The sequence below is a fragment of the Passer domesticus genome, chromosome 7 (genome assembly GCF_036417665.1).
Source record: "Passer domesticus isolate bPasDom1 chromosome 7, bPasDom1.hap1, whole genome shotgun sequence".
In the NCBI taxonomy this organism is placed as follows: Eukaryota; Metazoa; Chordata; class Aves; order Passeriformes; family Passeridae; genus Passer; species Passer domesticus.
Window position 1 is genome coordinate 44,400,271 of NC_087480.1, and position 18,817 is coordinate 44,419,087.

The window sequence follows — 18,817 nt, forward strand, 5'->3', positions numbered from 1 at the left end:
AAACAATTACACTCTGCCAGAGCTGCAAGAAAATCCACACAGCCTGACAGGGTACCTGAAGTGTCTTCAGGTATAAATTCTGAATTTACTTCATGGATAGCTTTCTTGTCATTTGCATAGACTGTTACTGTGTGTTGGGGTTTTTTTTGTGGGTTTTTTTTTGGTTTTTTTTTTTTTTTTTTTTTTTTTTTTTTTTTGTATAAGACAAAAACTGTCCTCAGTGTATGAAGAGCTCTTTTTAGGTCCTGGCAAACAAATAATGCATTTTAGTTAATAGTGGAGGTTATTTTAAAAATCTGGAAACTGGTGAGACTCCAAAGTGACCAAAGAATAATGTATCTTATCAGACAATCTGATTGGTCAGGGAAGCAGGCTTATGAATAATTTAAAAATACAAAGGAGTAATATTGGGGTCCTTTTGAGCACTGAGCTTACCCAGCATAGAAGATGTCAAGCTTAAAATGGGAACAGCTGTGTTTACAATATTTTGGGATAGTTTTCTTTTCAAAGATTAATATGTGGAAAAGCGCTTGGGTGAAAAATGGGAAGTTGGTCTAAGATTCTTCTTCCCACTGACATCCTTTTCCTCTCCTAACTTTATTTGTTATGAAATTGCTAAATAGCTCAAAATAGTTTCAACACCTTTAAAAGAGATGCCCAAATCTCAAAAAGAGCTGAGAGATATTTATAGAAGAATTAATGTTTTTTACCCTGTGCCTTAGGTAAATCTCTTACCCCTTAGGTAAAACTTCTCAGGAAACCTCAAAACTTTCCTGCCAGGATACATACATATAAAACTGGTAGTATAGTAGACAACTGTTCTACTCATGTGCCCTAATTTTATATTTAAACCCCCTCAAATTTCTTCATGACTTAAAAATATCTGTTGCTTCTGGTGGACATTAAAATGACAGAGCATTTCCCATTGCTCTGAAGACATAAAAAGCAACAAACCAGCTACTGTCTGTTCTCTCACCACTGCATGACATGCTTGGGATTAGCTAAGGTTTGTGGTGTATCTGGTGGGAATGCTTTATAGCAAATGTGTGCATGAGCATAAGTGCACAGGAGAGCAGACTTCAGTAATTTTGTAGATTGGAGTTTTTTAATTTCCTCTTATCATGTCTTAGTGTGTTTGCATTGTGTGCAATTTTGGAGGCTCTGTGTCTTGAAAACTGAGAAGTATTTATCTTCAGATAGAGAAGAACTATTGCCAAATTCTGGAAAAGAATAGCAGGGGAAACAAATTTCAAGACTTGATACCATGATGTAGTCCAAGAATAGAGTGACTTTGGACAGTATGGTCAGACTGCAGCTGCAGGAGCTCTAGATCAGATGGGAAGGAAGTATTCCAGCAGATGTGATTTACAGTGGCAACACAAGCAGTCATTTGCTTCCTGCAGTTTTCTCTTTTGTGAGAAAATGAAAGAGACCAGATTGGTCTGTGTCTTAGAGGGAAAACAATGAGATTAATTAGGTCATTATTACATCCAGCAGATTTTTCACTTGGGGATGATGTGATAGCAATGCACTGATGATGTTAACTCTGTGGATTTGCAAGAGAACTTCTGTTTAAAATGAGGTTGGTGGATGGACTGTGGCATTGAAATACTGTGTGCTGGTGAGTTGCAGTGAGCTCTGTAGCTAGCATTGGTACTTGTTTACCACTGAGAGAAAGAGGAAAGCTGCTAGGCAAGATGAAACTGCAGGGGAGAGTAGGTGTATCTACCCAGCTCCTAGGAATTAATCCCTATCATATTACATGAAAGCTTAAATGCATTAGATTTCTCTTTATTCATCGTTCTGATAAGCAATTGCTAGAAGGATGCTGTAGACTTCAAAAAGGAAGACTATAGGAAGGAATATATTAGGGCTTAAGAGGCATTTACTACAATATTTACACTTAACCTATTCCATACTCTGAAAAAGTTTAGAAATCGGGTCAGTTCCTTCTGCCTTAAGTATGTAATTGTGCTTTTTTTTAATCCATGAAGCAAAGTTGCATGCTATTTTTGGCTTTGTTGAGCTTCTGAAGCATTAACAGAATAATATTTTCTTTTCTATATGCCATATCACTTAAGACAGCAAATGACCATCTGCTAGATTGCATTTCTCAGCCTGTGGCCATATATACTATAATAGTTGTTTTGGTGGTCTGTAAAAATTTCTCTTCAAACTGACTTAATTATTTGTGCTACCAAATTGTTCACATTTCTAAACTGTATATGAAACTATTGAAACAGACTAGAATTTTAGGTTTTTCTTGTTCTCGTGTGATACACATGAGGAAAAAAAGCAATGAACAGAGCACAGCTATTGGAAAGGATACATTTTCCATGTGCAACATCTCTGAAAGCACCTTTGGTTAAAGTGGAATGTCTCTTGAGCAAAACCATTCTAGCACCTTTGAGACTATATCTTAGATGGTCAAACTCTGAGCCAGACTCAATAGCTGGGTGTAGGGGGAAGGGTCTCAGTGGTGAACTCATCTGGTTTTGAACCAGCTGGGAATTACTCCAGCTCTTTAGCAGGCTGCAATACTTTAGGAATGTGAATTTGTATCTCTGTGTTTCAGAAAGCCCTTCAAGCCACCAGGAGGAATGATACTAGGCTTGGAAGACTTATATTTGGCTCCCACTCTGCCAAAAATATCTCCTATAATTTCCTATGAGCTGTATGGATTCTGTTTGAAGCCCTATGCTGATAAGGCAATGCAGAAGTGTTTTGCATGTAGTGCTGCAGCCATTCTTGCCTCCAGCTATTCCCTCTGCTAAAAAGAGTCCTTGAGTAGATTGGAGCAAATCTCCTTTGATATCTGTGTGCCTTTTGAGGACTTTAGGAGCATACCTGTGCTTTAGCAGAACCAATTCAGATTACTCACAAGACAACAAATTACCTGAAGGTTTCCATGAAAATATGTTATTGATTCTAGGATGCTTTAATTTTACATGCACACTGGAACACAGAAACATGCCTGATAGGAGTAAGGAAAGGAGATGAAAGGAAACAATAAAAGCAAAAATGGAAGTTATGAACTTAAACCCAGATGAAAAAAGGCTTCAACAATCCCTGTTTATGCAATTTATTTAAATGCATAATCTAATTAATTAATCATTTTTTGCTCATTATTTTTAGTACAAAAAAGCCAGGTGATGTAATAACATGCAGATCAGCATGGAAGCTGGAGGAATGAGTCTCCAGTAAAAGTATGGACTGAAATGCAAATGATTTTTAAACAAAATTATGTCTCTTTAAAATATGACGCAGTCAATTTTTAGGTAACCACTCTGCAGAGTGGAATGGATACATATTATCTGGTAGTTGATCAAAAGGTAGATAATGGTATGTACTGCTGCGTACTGAAGAAGCTGAAAATGGGAAATAGCTTTGGTAATCTGCCTCTGGGGGCTGAGGTTGGCATGATGGACAAAATAAGTCTGGAGCCAAGAAACAGGGTAAGACAGATTTTTGGACTGCCCAAACTACCTTCTGTTAAAAGAAAAAGTCAGTTCAAGTGTTTTCCAATGATGATGGAGCTGACAGTGAGAGAAACAGTTCAAAAAGTGCGGGGATGTGGCACTGAGATAGGCTTTAGTGGGTGTGGTGCATTAGGTCAAAGGCTGGACTTGATGGTCTTGGGGTTTTTTTCCAACCTTAATGATTCTATGTTAGATGGATTACAGGTGCGTAGTGGAAAAACAGATGAGAAATCTGATGTGATAATCACAAAAGGTAGAATTGCACAAATTCTTGTCAATAGCTTTAGTGTAGCTTTGTTTTTTGAATCAAAAACACCTCAAAATCAGAGAATGATAGAAAAATTCTATTAGTTTTGTGAGTCTGTAGGATATTGTAGGGTTGAATTTGCATACTAAAAGGGATCTTTTTAAAGCATTTTATGTTTTAACATTCTGTGCGTGGTTAAAGCTTTTAAGTACTACTAGGAGTTGTGACCAGATGGGTGGGCAGCCCTGCATATGGAAGTATTTAACTTCTTCAGAATAGCTTGGAGAAGTACTGATAGTACTGGTTATTTCTGCTGATAATAGCTGACAGTTTTTTCACTTCATCTATAAGGTTTCATTTAAGTAATGAAGATGTTCTAGATGAGCTGATTGAGGAATGTATGATGTGTGATTCAGATAAAATTAAATGACAGGAGGAAATGAAATCTGTATGTAACTGAGGATTTCAAAGCTCAATACTCTACAGATGTGAATCAATCTACGAAAGAAGCCCTGAAACTTAAATATGGAAAAGGTCTGGAACTTCCTCATTCAAAAGCTTTAACGCTCTCTGGCATTAATACCTGGAACAAAGAAAGAAGCATTGTAGAAATAATATAACTGGATCAATAGCCACATAATTAAAAGTAAATTAGCAGAATGTAAAAGGATTGCAGAAAGGACTGACAGGCATAGAAATGTATGCAAAAGAGTTAGAGAAGGATAGGAGTAAGGTGAATTAAAGTCAAGCAGAGCTAGACCTTGCACTGGATATTGAACATGATAAAATTAATTAGCCTTAAGCAAGCAGTTTCATAAACAAACTACTAAGAACAGCATGTGGTCACTGTTCAGGGGTTAAATGTATTGCCCTAAAAAATTGAAATGTTTTATTCTGTCTTCATTAGAGGCATTGGTGCTGATTGTGGTTAAAAATGGAGGTTGCATAGTAGGAATTAGTCCACAAGCTTAATAAAAACTATTGAAACTGAGATCCAAGCAGTTTGGTGGAGTGGAGGGTGGCCACCAACAGTTCCTTGGTCAGATGCTGGCTCATGAAGTCTCCTGTCTGACCATATGACAGCAAATACACAGTGATTATGGAGCAGGAATAATGACCCAACTCGTTATGGGTGCATTAGTCCTACCTTGGGGCTTGAGAACAACTTTTAAAGGAAATCCTTCCTGTACCTGCACGTAAATGCTTGACTGATTCCAGCTTTGGTTCTGGACGTGGGCTGTCACAGCACAGCACATCTCCTCACACACCACGAGTTCTTAGGGGCCCGTTTACCCCACCTTTGGGCTGGAACATTTCTGTACAGTTTGGATCTGTAAGTAGTGTTAGATTTTATTTTTTTTTAAGTGTCTGAGCATGGGTCAGTCTAGAAATTATTCTTAATTCCTTGCCTGTAACTTAATTTTCGTGCATAGTGGGCAAATCAAGATTTGCATAAACATGAATTTCAGTTGTAGGCTAAAACTTAATATAGGTGCAGAACAGAGGCTGTGGAGTTTTTGTGAAATTCCCCTCCCACTGACTTATGAGTGCAGTGAACTCTGTGAAATGATCTCAACTTTCTTCTTGAGGATGAGAGAGATTGTGAACAACACACTTGAGTCTACAAATATTTTCCCATAAGAATCAAGTCCACTGGATGAATTTCAAATTTTGTTCTGTAAGATAAGTGCTTTAGACCTCTTACTAGCACTAGGCATAAATTGTGAATTGCAATCTGTTCAGAAAAATTAAATTTATTTCTAAATTGTATTTAAGAGGTGAAAAGACCCACAGATCTTTTACCAATAGGTTTCCTGACAAAGGAATTTTCTTCTTGACCATCAGAACCAACAGCTTGACAAAAAGCATCCTAAATGCCACATTTGCTCTACTGTATCTACAGGGACTGTGAGAAAAATAGGCTTAACCCAAATATTAGGGAGAAAGTCACATTTAGGACTGCCTGTTGAACTGAAGTCTGAGAAGTTCTTTCCGGAACTGAGATGAGATGGTGGTGGGCATTTTTACAACATAGGTAATTTTAGTATTAAAATTATTATTTATATGAAGAGTGCTGGAAGAGCACTGTGTGATGAATAATAAGCTTAGGCAGTGTTGATAAATTAAAAATAAAACCTGGCTTTACAATTTGCTCAGAGGAGCTTGTTAATCTTTAAATTTTCCCAAAATTAAATATCAAATTATTGGTAATGCCTGGCATCCTTTGTAGGAATGTAATTCAGATAGACTCACCAAAAGAGCTCACATCATTAGCGGGGATATTGTGTCACCTTCTGCTGAAATATTCCACACCATTGGTGTTTCTTGGCAGACTGACATGTTTTCACTTGACATTGCTGTAACCTCTGGGAAAGAAAGCCCTACCTTTCTGTGAATAATTCATTAGTGAGTCATCACACTGAAGTATTCCCTTCTTTTGAGGGAGCAGGAGAGGGATACCAAAGCTACTTACTTCTGGTTTGGGTGTTTGGTTTTGGTTTTTGGTTGTTTGTTTTTTTGTTTGGGTTTTTTTTTTTCTTTTTTTTAAATGCTACCTTGCAGTCTTAACACTTCTGAAGTATTCTTCAATAGGAACCTTCTCTCCTAACATAACTCTCAGTTCTGATCCTTTCGTTTGTGAATTAATCCGTATAATTTTTCTAAAGGGTTCTGGATCAGAGCAGTGGAAAGCTGCTGATGCAGTATAACCTTTCTGATAGTGCTGGGTTGTCTGGAACTGGACAATAATGCCCGTAAATCAAAGTTTCAGAAATTCAGCTAAAAAGCATGGCTGGCTGTTTAGTAAAATGTGCTAAAATATGTTTGGAATGACTGGCTTACATTGCCAGCAGTGAGCTTGCAGGACACAGAGTACACTGCTGGCAGAACCAGGGGAAAGAGCCCTTTTGTATTTGACCAGAGAATGGAGGGCTCAGTGATCACAGGCATGTTTAAAGCACTGGTGAAAATGTTTGCATGGAGTTGCTTTGTCTGACTTTTGAAGTTTAAAACGTCTGTACCTTCACCTGGATAAATGGTCCTATTGCTAGTAATGATTTTAAGAAACCAGTTGAAACAAAAGACCCAGTACAGCTTTTTAAAAAATTTATGTTAGGTAAGCCTTTTTTAAGGTAGCCTATTTGAAGGTTCTACCAATGACTTTTTTCCTAAAATTGTATCAGTAGCAAGTGTTCACTTTGTTCTTTACTTTTTCACTTGTAGTGTGTATTTTTTCATGTCTGCTAGAGAAGCTTGACTCTCAGTTTAAAGCATGTTCTTGATAACAGACAGGCAAGGCCTGGATGAGCTGTTCTTCTATTCTTATGTGCAATATCTTGGGTATTTGAAGGGCTCTTTAGTGATCCCTTCCTCTAAGAAGCTCAAATAATTCCTGGTCTTTTATTAATCTGTCAGAGCAGGGGTTGCTTCTGAATTTATCTTAGTATTTCTGTCTGAAACAGCTGTGCAGCCTATGCTTCAAATTGCCAGCATTAAATCAACATAGTTTTCCTCCTCATTCTTCATCAATTTGTCATATAGATAAGCCCACTACCTGCACTAGCAATCTTCCATTATCCACTGTTCTTGCTGGTTTCTTCCATATACTCCCATCAACACCCACAAAGACATTTACCCTCAGATATATTCTGTCTTTCTCTCTTTAGGTTTTTTAACTCCACTGCATAAAACAGTGTCTACAGAGAGCTAATGACTCTAAAATTGAGCATGACATATGACTTATTTTTCCAGTGATATAGCTAGGTGATTTGGACTTTAATATCTTGAGATCGCATAAAGGAAATTAAAAAAAATATAAAGGAGATAAAAAGAAAACAAAAATCACACGAAAAAGGTATCCTGATAGTTTTTGTTATTTATGTAAACTCTAACCCAAATTTCTTTTCTAATTATTCAAAATGTACACACTCAAAATGTGCACATTTGAGGAATATAAATGAATACACTGTACCCTCCATTATGCACAGTGCAGAAAGTGTCTTTCATGATCTGAGTTCTACCCCATGAAATTTAATCTTCATTCAGATTCTTCTGTGGTTTTTTCATATATTTGCCTATCTTTAAATGTGCTTTTGTGACATCTGTATATGTAACCTCCATAACTAAGATGTGCTTATTTGCATTGTAAAAGAGTAAAGTGTTTCCAGTGCCAGTGTTATAATGAATACTATATTTAAAAGATCATGCCTCATTTTTCTATGTGCTGTGTCGGCAGCAGTGTTGTAGTCTGTCCTGATATTTCACTGTATAAATTAGACAGCTAAGGAAGGGAGAAAGAGAGCAGCAGATACAGATTGAGTGACCTGTTCTATATCACAACACACAGCTTTGACAGCATGAGAGGCAGATTCCTAGCCCAACCTGCTAAATAAGGAGTCATCAGAAACCTAGTCCTGATTTTTAGGAAGAGGTGAGGAGTTTAGAATTGTCTTGAATTTTTTGTCCTTTTTGTGCATCTCTACCAAAATAATTATAACTATATAGAGTGGCTATTGTAAACCTCTTTGAAACGTTTTCAGAAACTACTGTAATTCTGTAATGTTTTTCTAAAATGGAAAAAAAAAAAAAGAAAACTAACTTTTTTCATAGAAAGAGACATTTCAAAGCTTTCTGGTTTTTCTCCATTAGAGCTCAAGAACAAGTTGAAAAGGGACATACGTTTTTCAATGTGTAATTTCCACGTATAAACATACTGGATGCTAAAAAAAGAACTGATAGACTTTTTAAAAAGGAATAGATACATTTGCATGGAGAAAGATTAGCAAAATAATCTAAACACCTGAAGAAATAAGTAATTAAGAATAGAAAAAAATGGTGACTCCTCTAAAAATGTTGGGCAAAGTGTTTGCAAATAAATACTTTAGAGGAGGTGAATCCTGTTTCAAATCAGAGCAAAGCTGCTGGTTCCCTTTGCTTCCCTATGGCTGCTGCAGGTGCCCCAGGCTTTTTCCTGCAGAGCAGCTGTGCTCCACTGACACAAATGGCACTTCCTGGGGACTACATCTTTAGTTACTGGTGCAAGAGTCATCGTAATGTGCAATGGGATATTTCAAGCAGTCATGCTTTCAAATGGCTGCTAAAACACAGCACTGCATAAGCAAATCACAACTGCATGCTTGCTGGTAGGGCTGCCAGTGACACAGCTACCTATGTGTTATTCCCTTCAAAGAGGAGCTACTAGAAGAATTGTAGGGCAGCAAGGAAATGTGTGAAAAAACCAGATGCTTAGTGGTGTAGTCTTACCACTGTCTGTCTTCCCATCTCCCTCCCAGCTTTCTGTTTCAGCTTATGATCTCTAAAATACTGAGTTTTCATAGCTCAACTTATTTTTTGCCTCACATCACAGAGAATGCCTAACAATGTCAAATATGGAAAAGCTGATTCAGAGTATGCCTATGTCTTCAAAAAGGTCCCAGTTTTTACCTGCACAAAGTAAACATTTTGCTTGGGAGAGTGCAATATGATGTGCATTAACAGAGTGCTTTGTCTTTTCCATAACAAAGGTCTCTTAATTTAGAATTTGTGCATTAAAGCAGGGGTAAATCCAAACAATGACTGTAAAGTTCACAGCCTGTTCTGTCGGATAGAAATTAATAGGATAAAGAAAAAGGTTAAACTATGTTGAGGAATTGCAGCATAATGTTCCATTCTCTTCCCTAGCATCCCACAGTAAATATTAAAAAGGAATCATATTTAAGTTGACTTTGGTGCAGCATGTGTTCCTGGCTTCTCAGGACCTCATCCAGGACATGCAGAATTTATTTGCCAAGGATTTTGCAATAGTGGAGGCTGTTGGTTTCAAAAGTGGTGCAGGACTCTTAACCTAGCTCTGAGGACCCGTGTGTCAGGGTAGGATGCTGTTGTGTGAAGGTATTGAGATAGCCAGTAAAGAATAATGTACACTTCTTGGGGCAAGTAAAGAGGGATTTAAAAGTTCTTCTGGGTGCTTAGAAACTGAGCCCCACAACAGCCAGCAGTATCTGGTCCTAGGCTTTATTATTTTCATAGCTTCATGCTTTGGTCATTAGCTTATTCTGCCCTTAAATAGAGTTTGCATCTTGTCAGGTTTTTAATTTGAGGAGTTAAGCTTGTCATCCTGGTTCCATGAAGTTGTGTCTGTAATATGAACAGGAGAATAGTAACACTTCAAAGACCAGCATGTATTTCAGGCAGACCCTGTATACTCATTAAATGTTAGAATTTAGGATCTTTCCAATGACAGCCATGACTGCTTTGTTTAATGTCAGGCTTCTGAAAGATCCTTTCCTAGCCAATGCTGTTTACCTATCTGTCTCTTAAAGAGAAAGGAGACACAGATCTTGCATTTGAGTTACTCACTCCATCTGGAAATGTTGTGTAGTACATTCTTTACTGTATTTATTACAGAGTTTGTGGTACCTGCTTGAGTGTTCAAGCATACTTGAATTGCTTTTTTAAAAAAATGTTCATAACATTTGCCCAGTGATTTACCCCCAAAGCTTAGTTTTGCAACAGAATTTCGGTCTCATCTTGTATTCTCTACTATTTATTTAGTCATCAAACTGTTAAAATTCATAGTAAGTGATTTGGCACTGTGTCTATTTGTTAGACAGTTTATTTGGGAACAATTATGGTTATCTCCTAGCTATTTCCATCGTGTTTTTTTGAAACACGGCATTTGGCTCTACAGTATTTGAAAAAAACAGTGATTGAAATCTGAGCTGTATGCTACCCGTACGTCCTGGTTTTATTTTCTGCTTGGGGAGGAATCAGGTTTCAGCTCAAATGGTCATAGTTGTCCCTCTGTATTTTGTTTCTGGTAGGTTGTTCTACAAACCAGCAGATTAATGATACAGAATAAAAGCCTTCTGAATACATCCTAAATGTTTTGACATGTATATATTTTATAAATATGTGGATTTGCCAGCATAGAATATTTGCAATTTCAAGGTTTTTAGTTGCCCTGTAGTTTGGATGGGATTTTTATGTGTCAGAAAAGAAATGTCTGTCTTTATCATCAACTGATTTTTTGCAGTAGTGTAAAGCAATTATAAATATGTCTGGTAAAAATAGTCTCCTTTGATTCTTTAGCAGGTGTTGCTTAAATTCATCTGTTTCTTTATATATGTATGTGAATTCAAAGACTGAAGATCAGTAGGTTTAGGAAACTTAAGATCTGCTGGAAAGGGGACAGTGGACAGTTACTCAGATTCAGCATAAGTGAGACTAGAGATGCAAACAACTGCATTTAATATTGGTAGCCATACCTAATTTTTATCTGATGATTTATGTCATTTCAAAAACATTATTTTAAAGGTGAAGCTTTCTATGGAGCTGTCAAAATTTTATATTTCACATTTCTGAAATAATCAAATTACATCATCTTATACATAACTAGAGAGACTGAGGTGCTTTTCACATGCAGTATTGCACTTAGCACAAAAACAAATGCTAATGTGACTATCAGTACAGGACCAAACTTTATCTGAGATCTGGGGTGTTGCCATGGCAATTCCAATTGTTGGGAAAAAATTCTCTTTTGTGCTTCATTCTGACATTAGATTGCAAAATGATGATTATGAAGAAACATACAACCCAAAAAGGGGGGGGAGGAATCTCTTCTTGAAAATGTAAAACATACTTTCTATCACATTTACTTTTTCTGAAATGCTGAGTGTGTGCCCAGATTGTTACAAGCTCTATTTTTTGCAGATTCAGATATATTGTTATTTCTCAAGCTGCCATAATAATACTCAATGTTATTTCTCCCAAACGTAATAATCAACCTAATAAGGAACTCAGAGACATATATCCCATTTCCTATGCAAAATATCAGCTTCTAGTGTATGTTATACTGCTGATGTGACCCTTTTTCTTTTAGCAATACTGCCTCTGTTAGTTGAAGCATATCTAAAATACAGACCTCACTTAAGTTATTTATATATATCAGCTGTATAATCTATGTATAATAGAATAGCTCATACTAGCCAATAGATCAGTCATTTCTGTTTAGTTATAAAATTGTTTTTCTACCAATACATCTCACTGTGAGAAAATTGATATGGCTATTACCTGTTCCTTGCTAAATCAATACACAACAAGCTTTAAATAAATCAATAAATAAATAAATACACACTCCTACGCCACCCCCCAAAAAAAACCTCAACAGCTGAACAACAAAATCACACAATACTTCCTAAAAAGAACCAAATGAAGGAGCACAGTTAAAATGTGGTTTGCACTGCAATTCATGCTGAAGTTTATTGTGCATTCTTTTATGTAGGAAATGTGTAAAATGGGAAACGTTGCCAGAAGAGAACTAATTCTTGCAGTGCTGCATTGCTGCTTTATAAATAAATCATTGTCCTTTCTCTATTGATCACTGGAACAATCCAGTCGAAGAATGCTGATTTAGTGCAGCCCTTCGCAGGATGGCTGGATTGAGAGAAAAAGCCGGGTAAGTGGGACCCAGCAGCAGGGAATTGGGAAAATCCCAGACTAGTTAGAGATCAGGTTTGGTGCATGAAATCCTTGACTTGTCTTTTACCTCCAAAAAAACTGCACAGAACAGCTGATTTCTATGAGATATTCTGTCTTTTCATAATGCCATTGATTATGAGCAATTAAATATAAGACAATACTAGTTGTAATAAGTGAATGATGCTCAAAACCCATGTTTAATGTATTGTGATGTATTTTTTTTTTTTTGAGAACATACACAGAAAAGACCTTCCAAATTTAATTCATGATCTGAATGATGATATTTATTTGTGAAGAAATAAGGGCTCAAATCTGCCAGGAATATGTTTGAGTTTATAGACTCTCAGAAATAGTACTGCATTCCTGTGAGTTGAGGTGGAATCTGGATTTTATTTGGTTATCACAGGTAACCAAAGTCACACCTTGCCAATCTGGCAATTCGACGATGCCTGAGTTTTCAGGACTTCTGGTATCAAGCCCCAAGGCTTTTCTGGGAATAGGAGTAGCCTGTTACAATGAGGAGCTGAGAAATATTATTTGGGTTGGCATGTCTGACCTATAAGATCAGTATTGGATCTCAGAGGCATATGCTTTTTAAAACATGGCTTTCACTGAAGCCTGTGGTTGTCATCTATAGCAAGAGTGTATACTCACAATGTTGTTATCCAGAACATACGGCTAGTTCTAGAATATAAAGTTCTTATTTTTCATAAAATGAGATTTACTGGGAAATGCAGTGCTCAGCTGATGGCAAGTTAGTCAGGGTCATGGTGATGCATTGCTTCTAGGGCATGTTGTCATCACATCATTTTTTCCTGTTTCTCATTAATTACAAATACTTCCAGGATGCAGGTCTGTAAAATGTAATTATTTATTCCACGGGGTGTTTTATCTCCAGTGCTGCAGTCAGAGGCAGCGCATGCTGCTGTATTCTCAGCGGTGTGGCTGACAGGGGCACGGGGCTCGCAGAATCCGCTCCTGCCCGCGGCCGAGGTGCGGGGCGCGGAGCGGAGCCGCTCGGGGCTCCGGGGCTCTGCGGCCGCCGCATCAGCTCCCGGCTCGACCCCCGCTGGCGGCCAAAATCCTCCCGACCTGAACGATAAACCCGACCAAATGGACTACAGGGAGCAAATCTGGAGGTACAGAAAGAGGCTACATGTGTCCATGTTGCTAGCACGGCAGAAAGCGCCTGGCACAGCCCTAGTTTCCATTGGGCTGGCAGTGGATGGGCTTTCCCTCTCCTCTCCCAGTGTCCAAGTATCAATCGGTTCGTGCCTTCTGCTAGGATGCTGAAAGGCCCGTAATTAACATGAGCATAATAATCCATGACGTATTTCGTTATCTGAGATAATGCGATCTATTACAGAAACAAAAAACCCGGCGGTGTTTATCATTACCCCTGCGTTTGACCGTCTCCCTCTCCCAGCTGGAGCAGAGCCCGGCCGCTGGCCACTAGATGCCACTGTTGTATAAGGACATGTTGGGCGTAATGCCTCAAACAATGAGTAATTTACTTAGAGAACATGTATGTGTATAATTAGGAGTCATCAATGTCTTTCTTTTAAAATAAAATAAGTTTACCATATCTAATTAGATATTTCTTATAAGATGGATTTCATTCTAATTGGGTAAAGCTATGCTACTGGTTTAAAATGTAGCAAGGGATGTATTTGTATTCACTTTCACAGTTTCCATATTTTTTTAGTCCTTGCAATAAATGGATCTGATTACACCTTTTAAATCGATGTTCTCTCAAACTGGTATGACATAAATGATTGTTCTGTCATTGTGATTTTACTGCCATTGTTTTCAGCATGTGAGGTTTTCTAGTGATATCTCTCTTAATCTCATTCTGTCTTTCCCTATCCTTCTGATTTTGATCTTAGATCTGCATGGTCTTTCTATCCAAACTGAAGTCATCTATTTAAAGAGCCAACAGTGCCACGGACGACTCTGGCTTGACCATGACAGCACAGGCTTTCCAGCAGCAGTGAGCTCAGTAATCCACAGCTAATGAGCCAGAGCTCCAAAATGTCTGTTGCACAGGGGCTTCTTTAAAAGCTCAGATTTCCTGTAGCTGAGTGTTGACAATGGAAGTCTAGATTTTTCAGATGTTGGACTGTATCCAACCTAGGTAAAATTCAAATCCAGTGCTTTTTTGCAGGGAAAATGCACGCCTTAAAGCTTCAATATGAATTCAGAAGGCACTGGCTAGTCATTGTGACACCCGGTGTGGGTAAGGCTTACACCCCTTCCCAAAGCAGTTTCATTAGTGCCTGAATTCTCTTTGCTAACCTGAGTTCTAGATGTTCCCACCAAAATTCTGTGTTGCATGCTAACGTAAGAACTTTGCTGGTTTTCCAGTTCTTTCAGATCTGTGGGAGTTTTGGTATGGGCGATCTTCCTCAGATCAGCTCTAGTGACACCAGGCTGCAACACTGACCACTTCCACCTCGTGAGCGCTCCCATCAGCCTATTCCTGCCTCAGTCTCACGCGTGAACCACCCCTGGGTTTCCCAGTTATGACTAGAACTTGTCTATTCAATCTTGATGGCATCTTTCAAATTTGAATTATCTCCTGAAAGAAGCTATTCCTGCAACAAAACAGTGGCACAGTGATTTTAGAGTAATTTTCAGATTGTGGTTTATAACTGTGTTGTACCTCAGATATAGCTTGTCCCAGTGGGAATGGCTTTCTCTGCTATCCCTATCTCTCATATATCAAATTATGGATTATTATACAAAAGTTGTATCTCTGTCTTATTTATTGAAGTGTTAGTTCACTAAATAAAGGATCTCAACAATGATTTGAGCTGGCTGAAAACATGCTTGAAATTTATGTATTTCAGTGAAAGTTTTTCAACAAGCTCTATTTCTGAAGCTAAAGTACTTCAATTCCCAATGACCAAATTCATTAAAATATAAATTAGACTAAAGAAACATATGAATCACAACGGTATATTTGCATATCATCTATTTGGTGTGCCTATAACAGTTTCTTCTTGTAGACTAACAGCTTCTGCAATCTTCACAACCACAGAGTTGAATAAATGACTGTGGAGCAAATAAGAAAGCAAAGAAGACAAGGATGAAAATTCTTTCTGCTGAATTGGGAAGAGTACTGCAGAATTCTGCAATTGAAATTAAAACCTGTGTTAAACCAGTTTCCTTCACTAAGACATGTCTTAGCTAATCAATTAGCATTGACTGTCTCAGTATTCTAATAATAGGAAAGGATTTAAAGAAATGTCGTATTTCGTTTGTATTTTCAGAACTGTAGATAATTACTGATTATTGCATAAGTGTGAATATCCTCTAAGAAATAAAGGTGAAGAGGATGGAACGAGAATGTCTCATCTCAGGGGAGTTAGATGATCCTCCTGCAGTAAGACCTTTGCATCCACAAAAGGCAGCAACAGAAATTTCTCATAAAGTTTGACCTGTTGTTCTGTAAGTAATATATCCGAGACTCCAATACAGAGTATCTTGTCAGTTCCTTTTAATAAATGAAGCTGAACTGATACAGCAGCTTGAGTAGTTTCTCTGATCTGTACCAGTTCTCTGCTCTATGCCTTCACATGTATTTCCATGAATTGTTGATACACTTGGCCAGTGAATTTTCTGTGACTTCAAAGCTAAGCCTTTCACTTTGCCTTGTATAAAACATGCCCAGAAGCTGGATTTTGAAGAAAATAAGTAGAGGGAAAAATATTGATTTTAGATGTTAGGATAATCTAAGGAAAATGGTTCAAAAATAAAAGGGGAGGGTAACCCTGTTTTTATTTTTTTAGATTTGTCATACTTCCCAGAAAATTATTTTGTAGTGAGTAATTAGCTCCATATAAATGCAAACAATAACTGCAAATATTGCATGTGTGACATCCAGAAAGTGCCATGACATTCTTAAGAGATGTTCTACATCTGTTCTTCATCTTTCCAGGAGAAAGGAGGAAGAAAGGATTGGTTAGACTTCAAGAATGATGGGCATCAGATTCATTGTTGGATTTTCTGAAGAGGCTTATGTTTGATATCATAGAGCACAAACTCGATTAGCTCTAATGTAATTTGTTAGCTTTTGTGATGCAACTCCGTGTGTGTCATTGTGCATTGCTCTGATCAAGTCATGGTGGGGAGACGGTCAAAAGAGCCAAGTAGTCACAGATTTATGCCCTTTCTAGAAGTGACTAGGACATTTTGAATCCTATAGGAGAATAGACCTTTACACTTCTAACTCACCTAGAATATCTTAGAAAATATGACCTTTAATATAGTCCCATCTTTATAAACAGCTTCAGGGTCATCCCAGCATTTCCAGATAAAATTGAAGACATATAAAATAAGGAACTGCTGAGTTTTCATCAAACTGAGAAAGAATAAATCATAAGATGTGGAAAAAAAAGTTTTGTGACTAAAGCTTTTCCAACAATGCAATTTTACTGTGTTATCATATCACACTAGTTCTTCAGTCATATGAGAAAACAAAGCATGTAAGTAACCCAAGTATGACTGTTGCTGCTCTTTAGGAAAATTGTTCAATAATTCATTGACCTCCCATTGCTTAGGTTTACTGCCTCCTTTTTCTTGATATTGTCAATTTTTTTTGTAAGTGAAGAATTTTTAATATTCAACTTGGTAGCATTTGAAACCAGCCTGAAACAGAAAATTTTATGAGAGTTTTATAAACTTCATTTAAACTGAATCCTAGGAAATGTGGAAAAAAAGTATTGCAGATGAGTAATTTTTAAGGAATTGGGAAGAAGAGACACCATTATGTAAAGGAATGTTTAGTATCAAAGCATATAAATAGCTTTAGCTGACAGCTGAACAATAACTTCAAAAGTTAACAAATCATTCTCAAATTTTGATAGAAAGGGAAGCTAGAAAAAGAAAGATAGATTTATTCCATTTTGAAGATAAGAAAGGCAGTTTTAATTGTAATTTTTAAGGATTTTTCAGACATGCTCAACTTTTGATTTCAGTGTTTTTAATCCTGATTTGCACTAATAAAAACTAGGTGCAAATGAGTGCTGATGAGTCTGTATTGAAGTTAAACGAATAGTTGAAAATGTCTATGAATATTCATTTAAATTCAAAAATTAACTCCAAATTGATCATGTCTATGACTTTGTGAATTTGCTTTCTACGAGCATACATGCACTTGAAATTACCTTTCATGAATATTTGCAAAAGCAAATTTTCAATTAGATATTTCATATACTTGCAGAAAATATTTTTTCAGTGATATATTTAATTGTGAGATTTGGATTTTACATCATGCTGCCTGATATTTGTGATCTGTTCTGTGGGACTGCATATTTGAAGGCCTCCAGAAAGGTTTTGGCTGGATGGAACACTTTGGAAAACCTTTACCTAGTGAATTATGGGATTCATCAAGAAGCAGAAAAAAATGAGAATATACAAGAAAATCAGAAACTGTGAAAATTTCCATTAGAGAATTTTTTAAAAAATATATGAAACATTGTACTTCAGCATGAAGTGAATCTTAGAGGCCAATTTCTCCTCATGTGTGTTGTCAGGTCATGATCACGGCCAAGTTCAGTGACTATGTCCAAGCAGAATAACTTTAAGGCAGTGGTTTGGATTTTTAACCATTGAAGGTAAGAATCATGATTGCAATGGCTGATAGTTTGGGGTAGCTTAGAAAAAGTGGTATGACTGTCATTGGAGCTCCAACATGGGATGTGTGGTTTCAATTAGAAGCTCACTTCACAAAAGAAGTCCTAGATCTAATAAGATGCTTGTATAGAACTTTTCTCATGGTGCATCCAATTCAAACATTATCTAGAGCCTGCTGACTTGCAGGAAGAACTGAAGCTGAAAACAATATTCTTACTAAGGGACACCAGAGAAATGACAGTTTGGCAAGTCTTCCATATCAGGAGGAGAAACCAACACCAGCAAGTGAGATGAGAGGACCTGCTTGGCACAGGTATTTTTGTGTTCCTAGAAACAAGGAGAAGCAGGAAGGATGCTGGACCCCTCCATGGATGCAGTAGGGCCAGTTCTGGCTGGAGCTGTGATGTGTGGGGAGGCTCAGAGGAGAAGCTGCTGGCAGCCTGCAGAGGTGACCACGGGACCCCACGGCCAGCCCAGGAAGGTGAGCTCAGCCACCTCGAGCAAGGGGAAGGGGCTGCTCGGGGGGAACTGCCTGAGTGAGGCTTGCAGCTGGCCTTAGCAGCCCCTGTGCTACTAATCTTGCAGGGGAGGAGAGGTCCTGGTCGATAATGGCAATCTAGGAATGCACTTTTAAATTTCAGTTTAGTTTTATTTTGTGAGTTCATCCATTGCTGTGCACAGGAGTGTAACCACTTATTTTGCTGGACTAAATGTGTCCTGATTTCACCTTGGCAGCTGAATGGCATATTCCCTATGGCTGATTCAAGGCACTTTCTTCCTGGTAGAGCAAGGAAATATACACACACAAGTATTCCCTTGGAGCAGGGGAGTGGTTTCCCACCTAGGTACTGGAGACAGCTTGAGGGCAGGGTCAGTCTCCCTCATCAGGCACAGCCAGTGCCTCTATCAAGCAGCAGGGGAGGGGAAGATTGTATATGATGCATGAGGTACCATAGGAGATACCATACAACTCAAA

General features: G+C 37.7%; 1 protein-coding gene across 1 annotated transcript in view; it reads left to right on the forward strand.

Annotated features, from left to right (window-relative positions):
• Nucleotides 1-18,817, forward strand: part of LOC135305512 (uncharacterized) — a 48,622-nt gene that overhangs the window by 10,171 nt on the left and 19,634 nt on the right. The window contains exon 9 of the mRNA XM_064429274.1: nt 18,173-18,322. Coding sequence (XP_064285344.1) covers nt 18,173-18,322 — 150 coding nt within the window. The remainder of the gene's footprint in view (nt 1-18,172; nt 18,323-18,817) is intronic.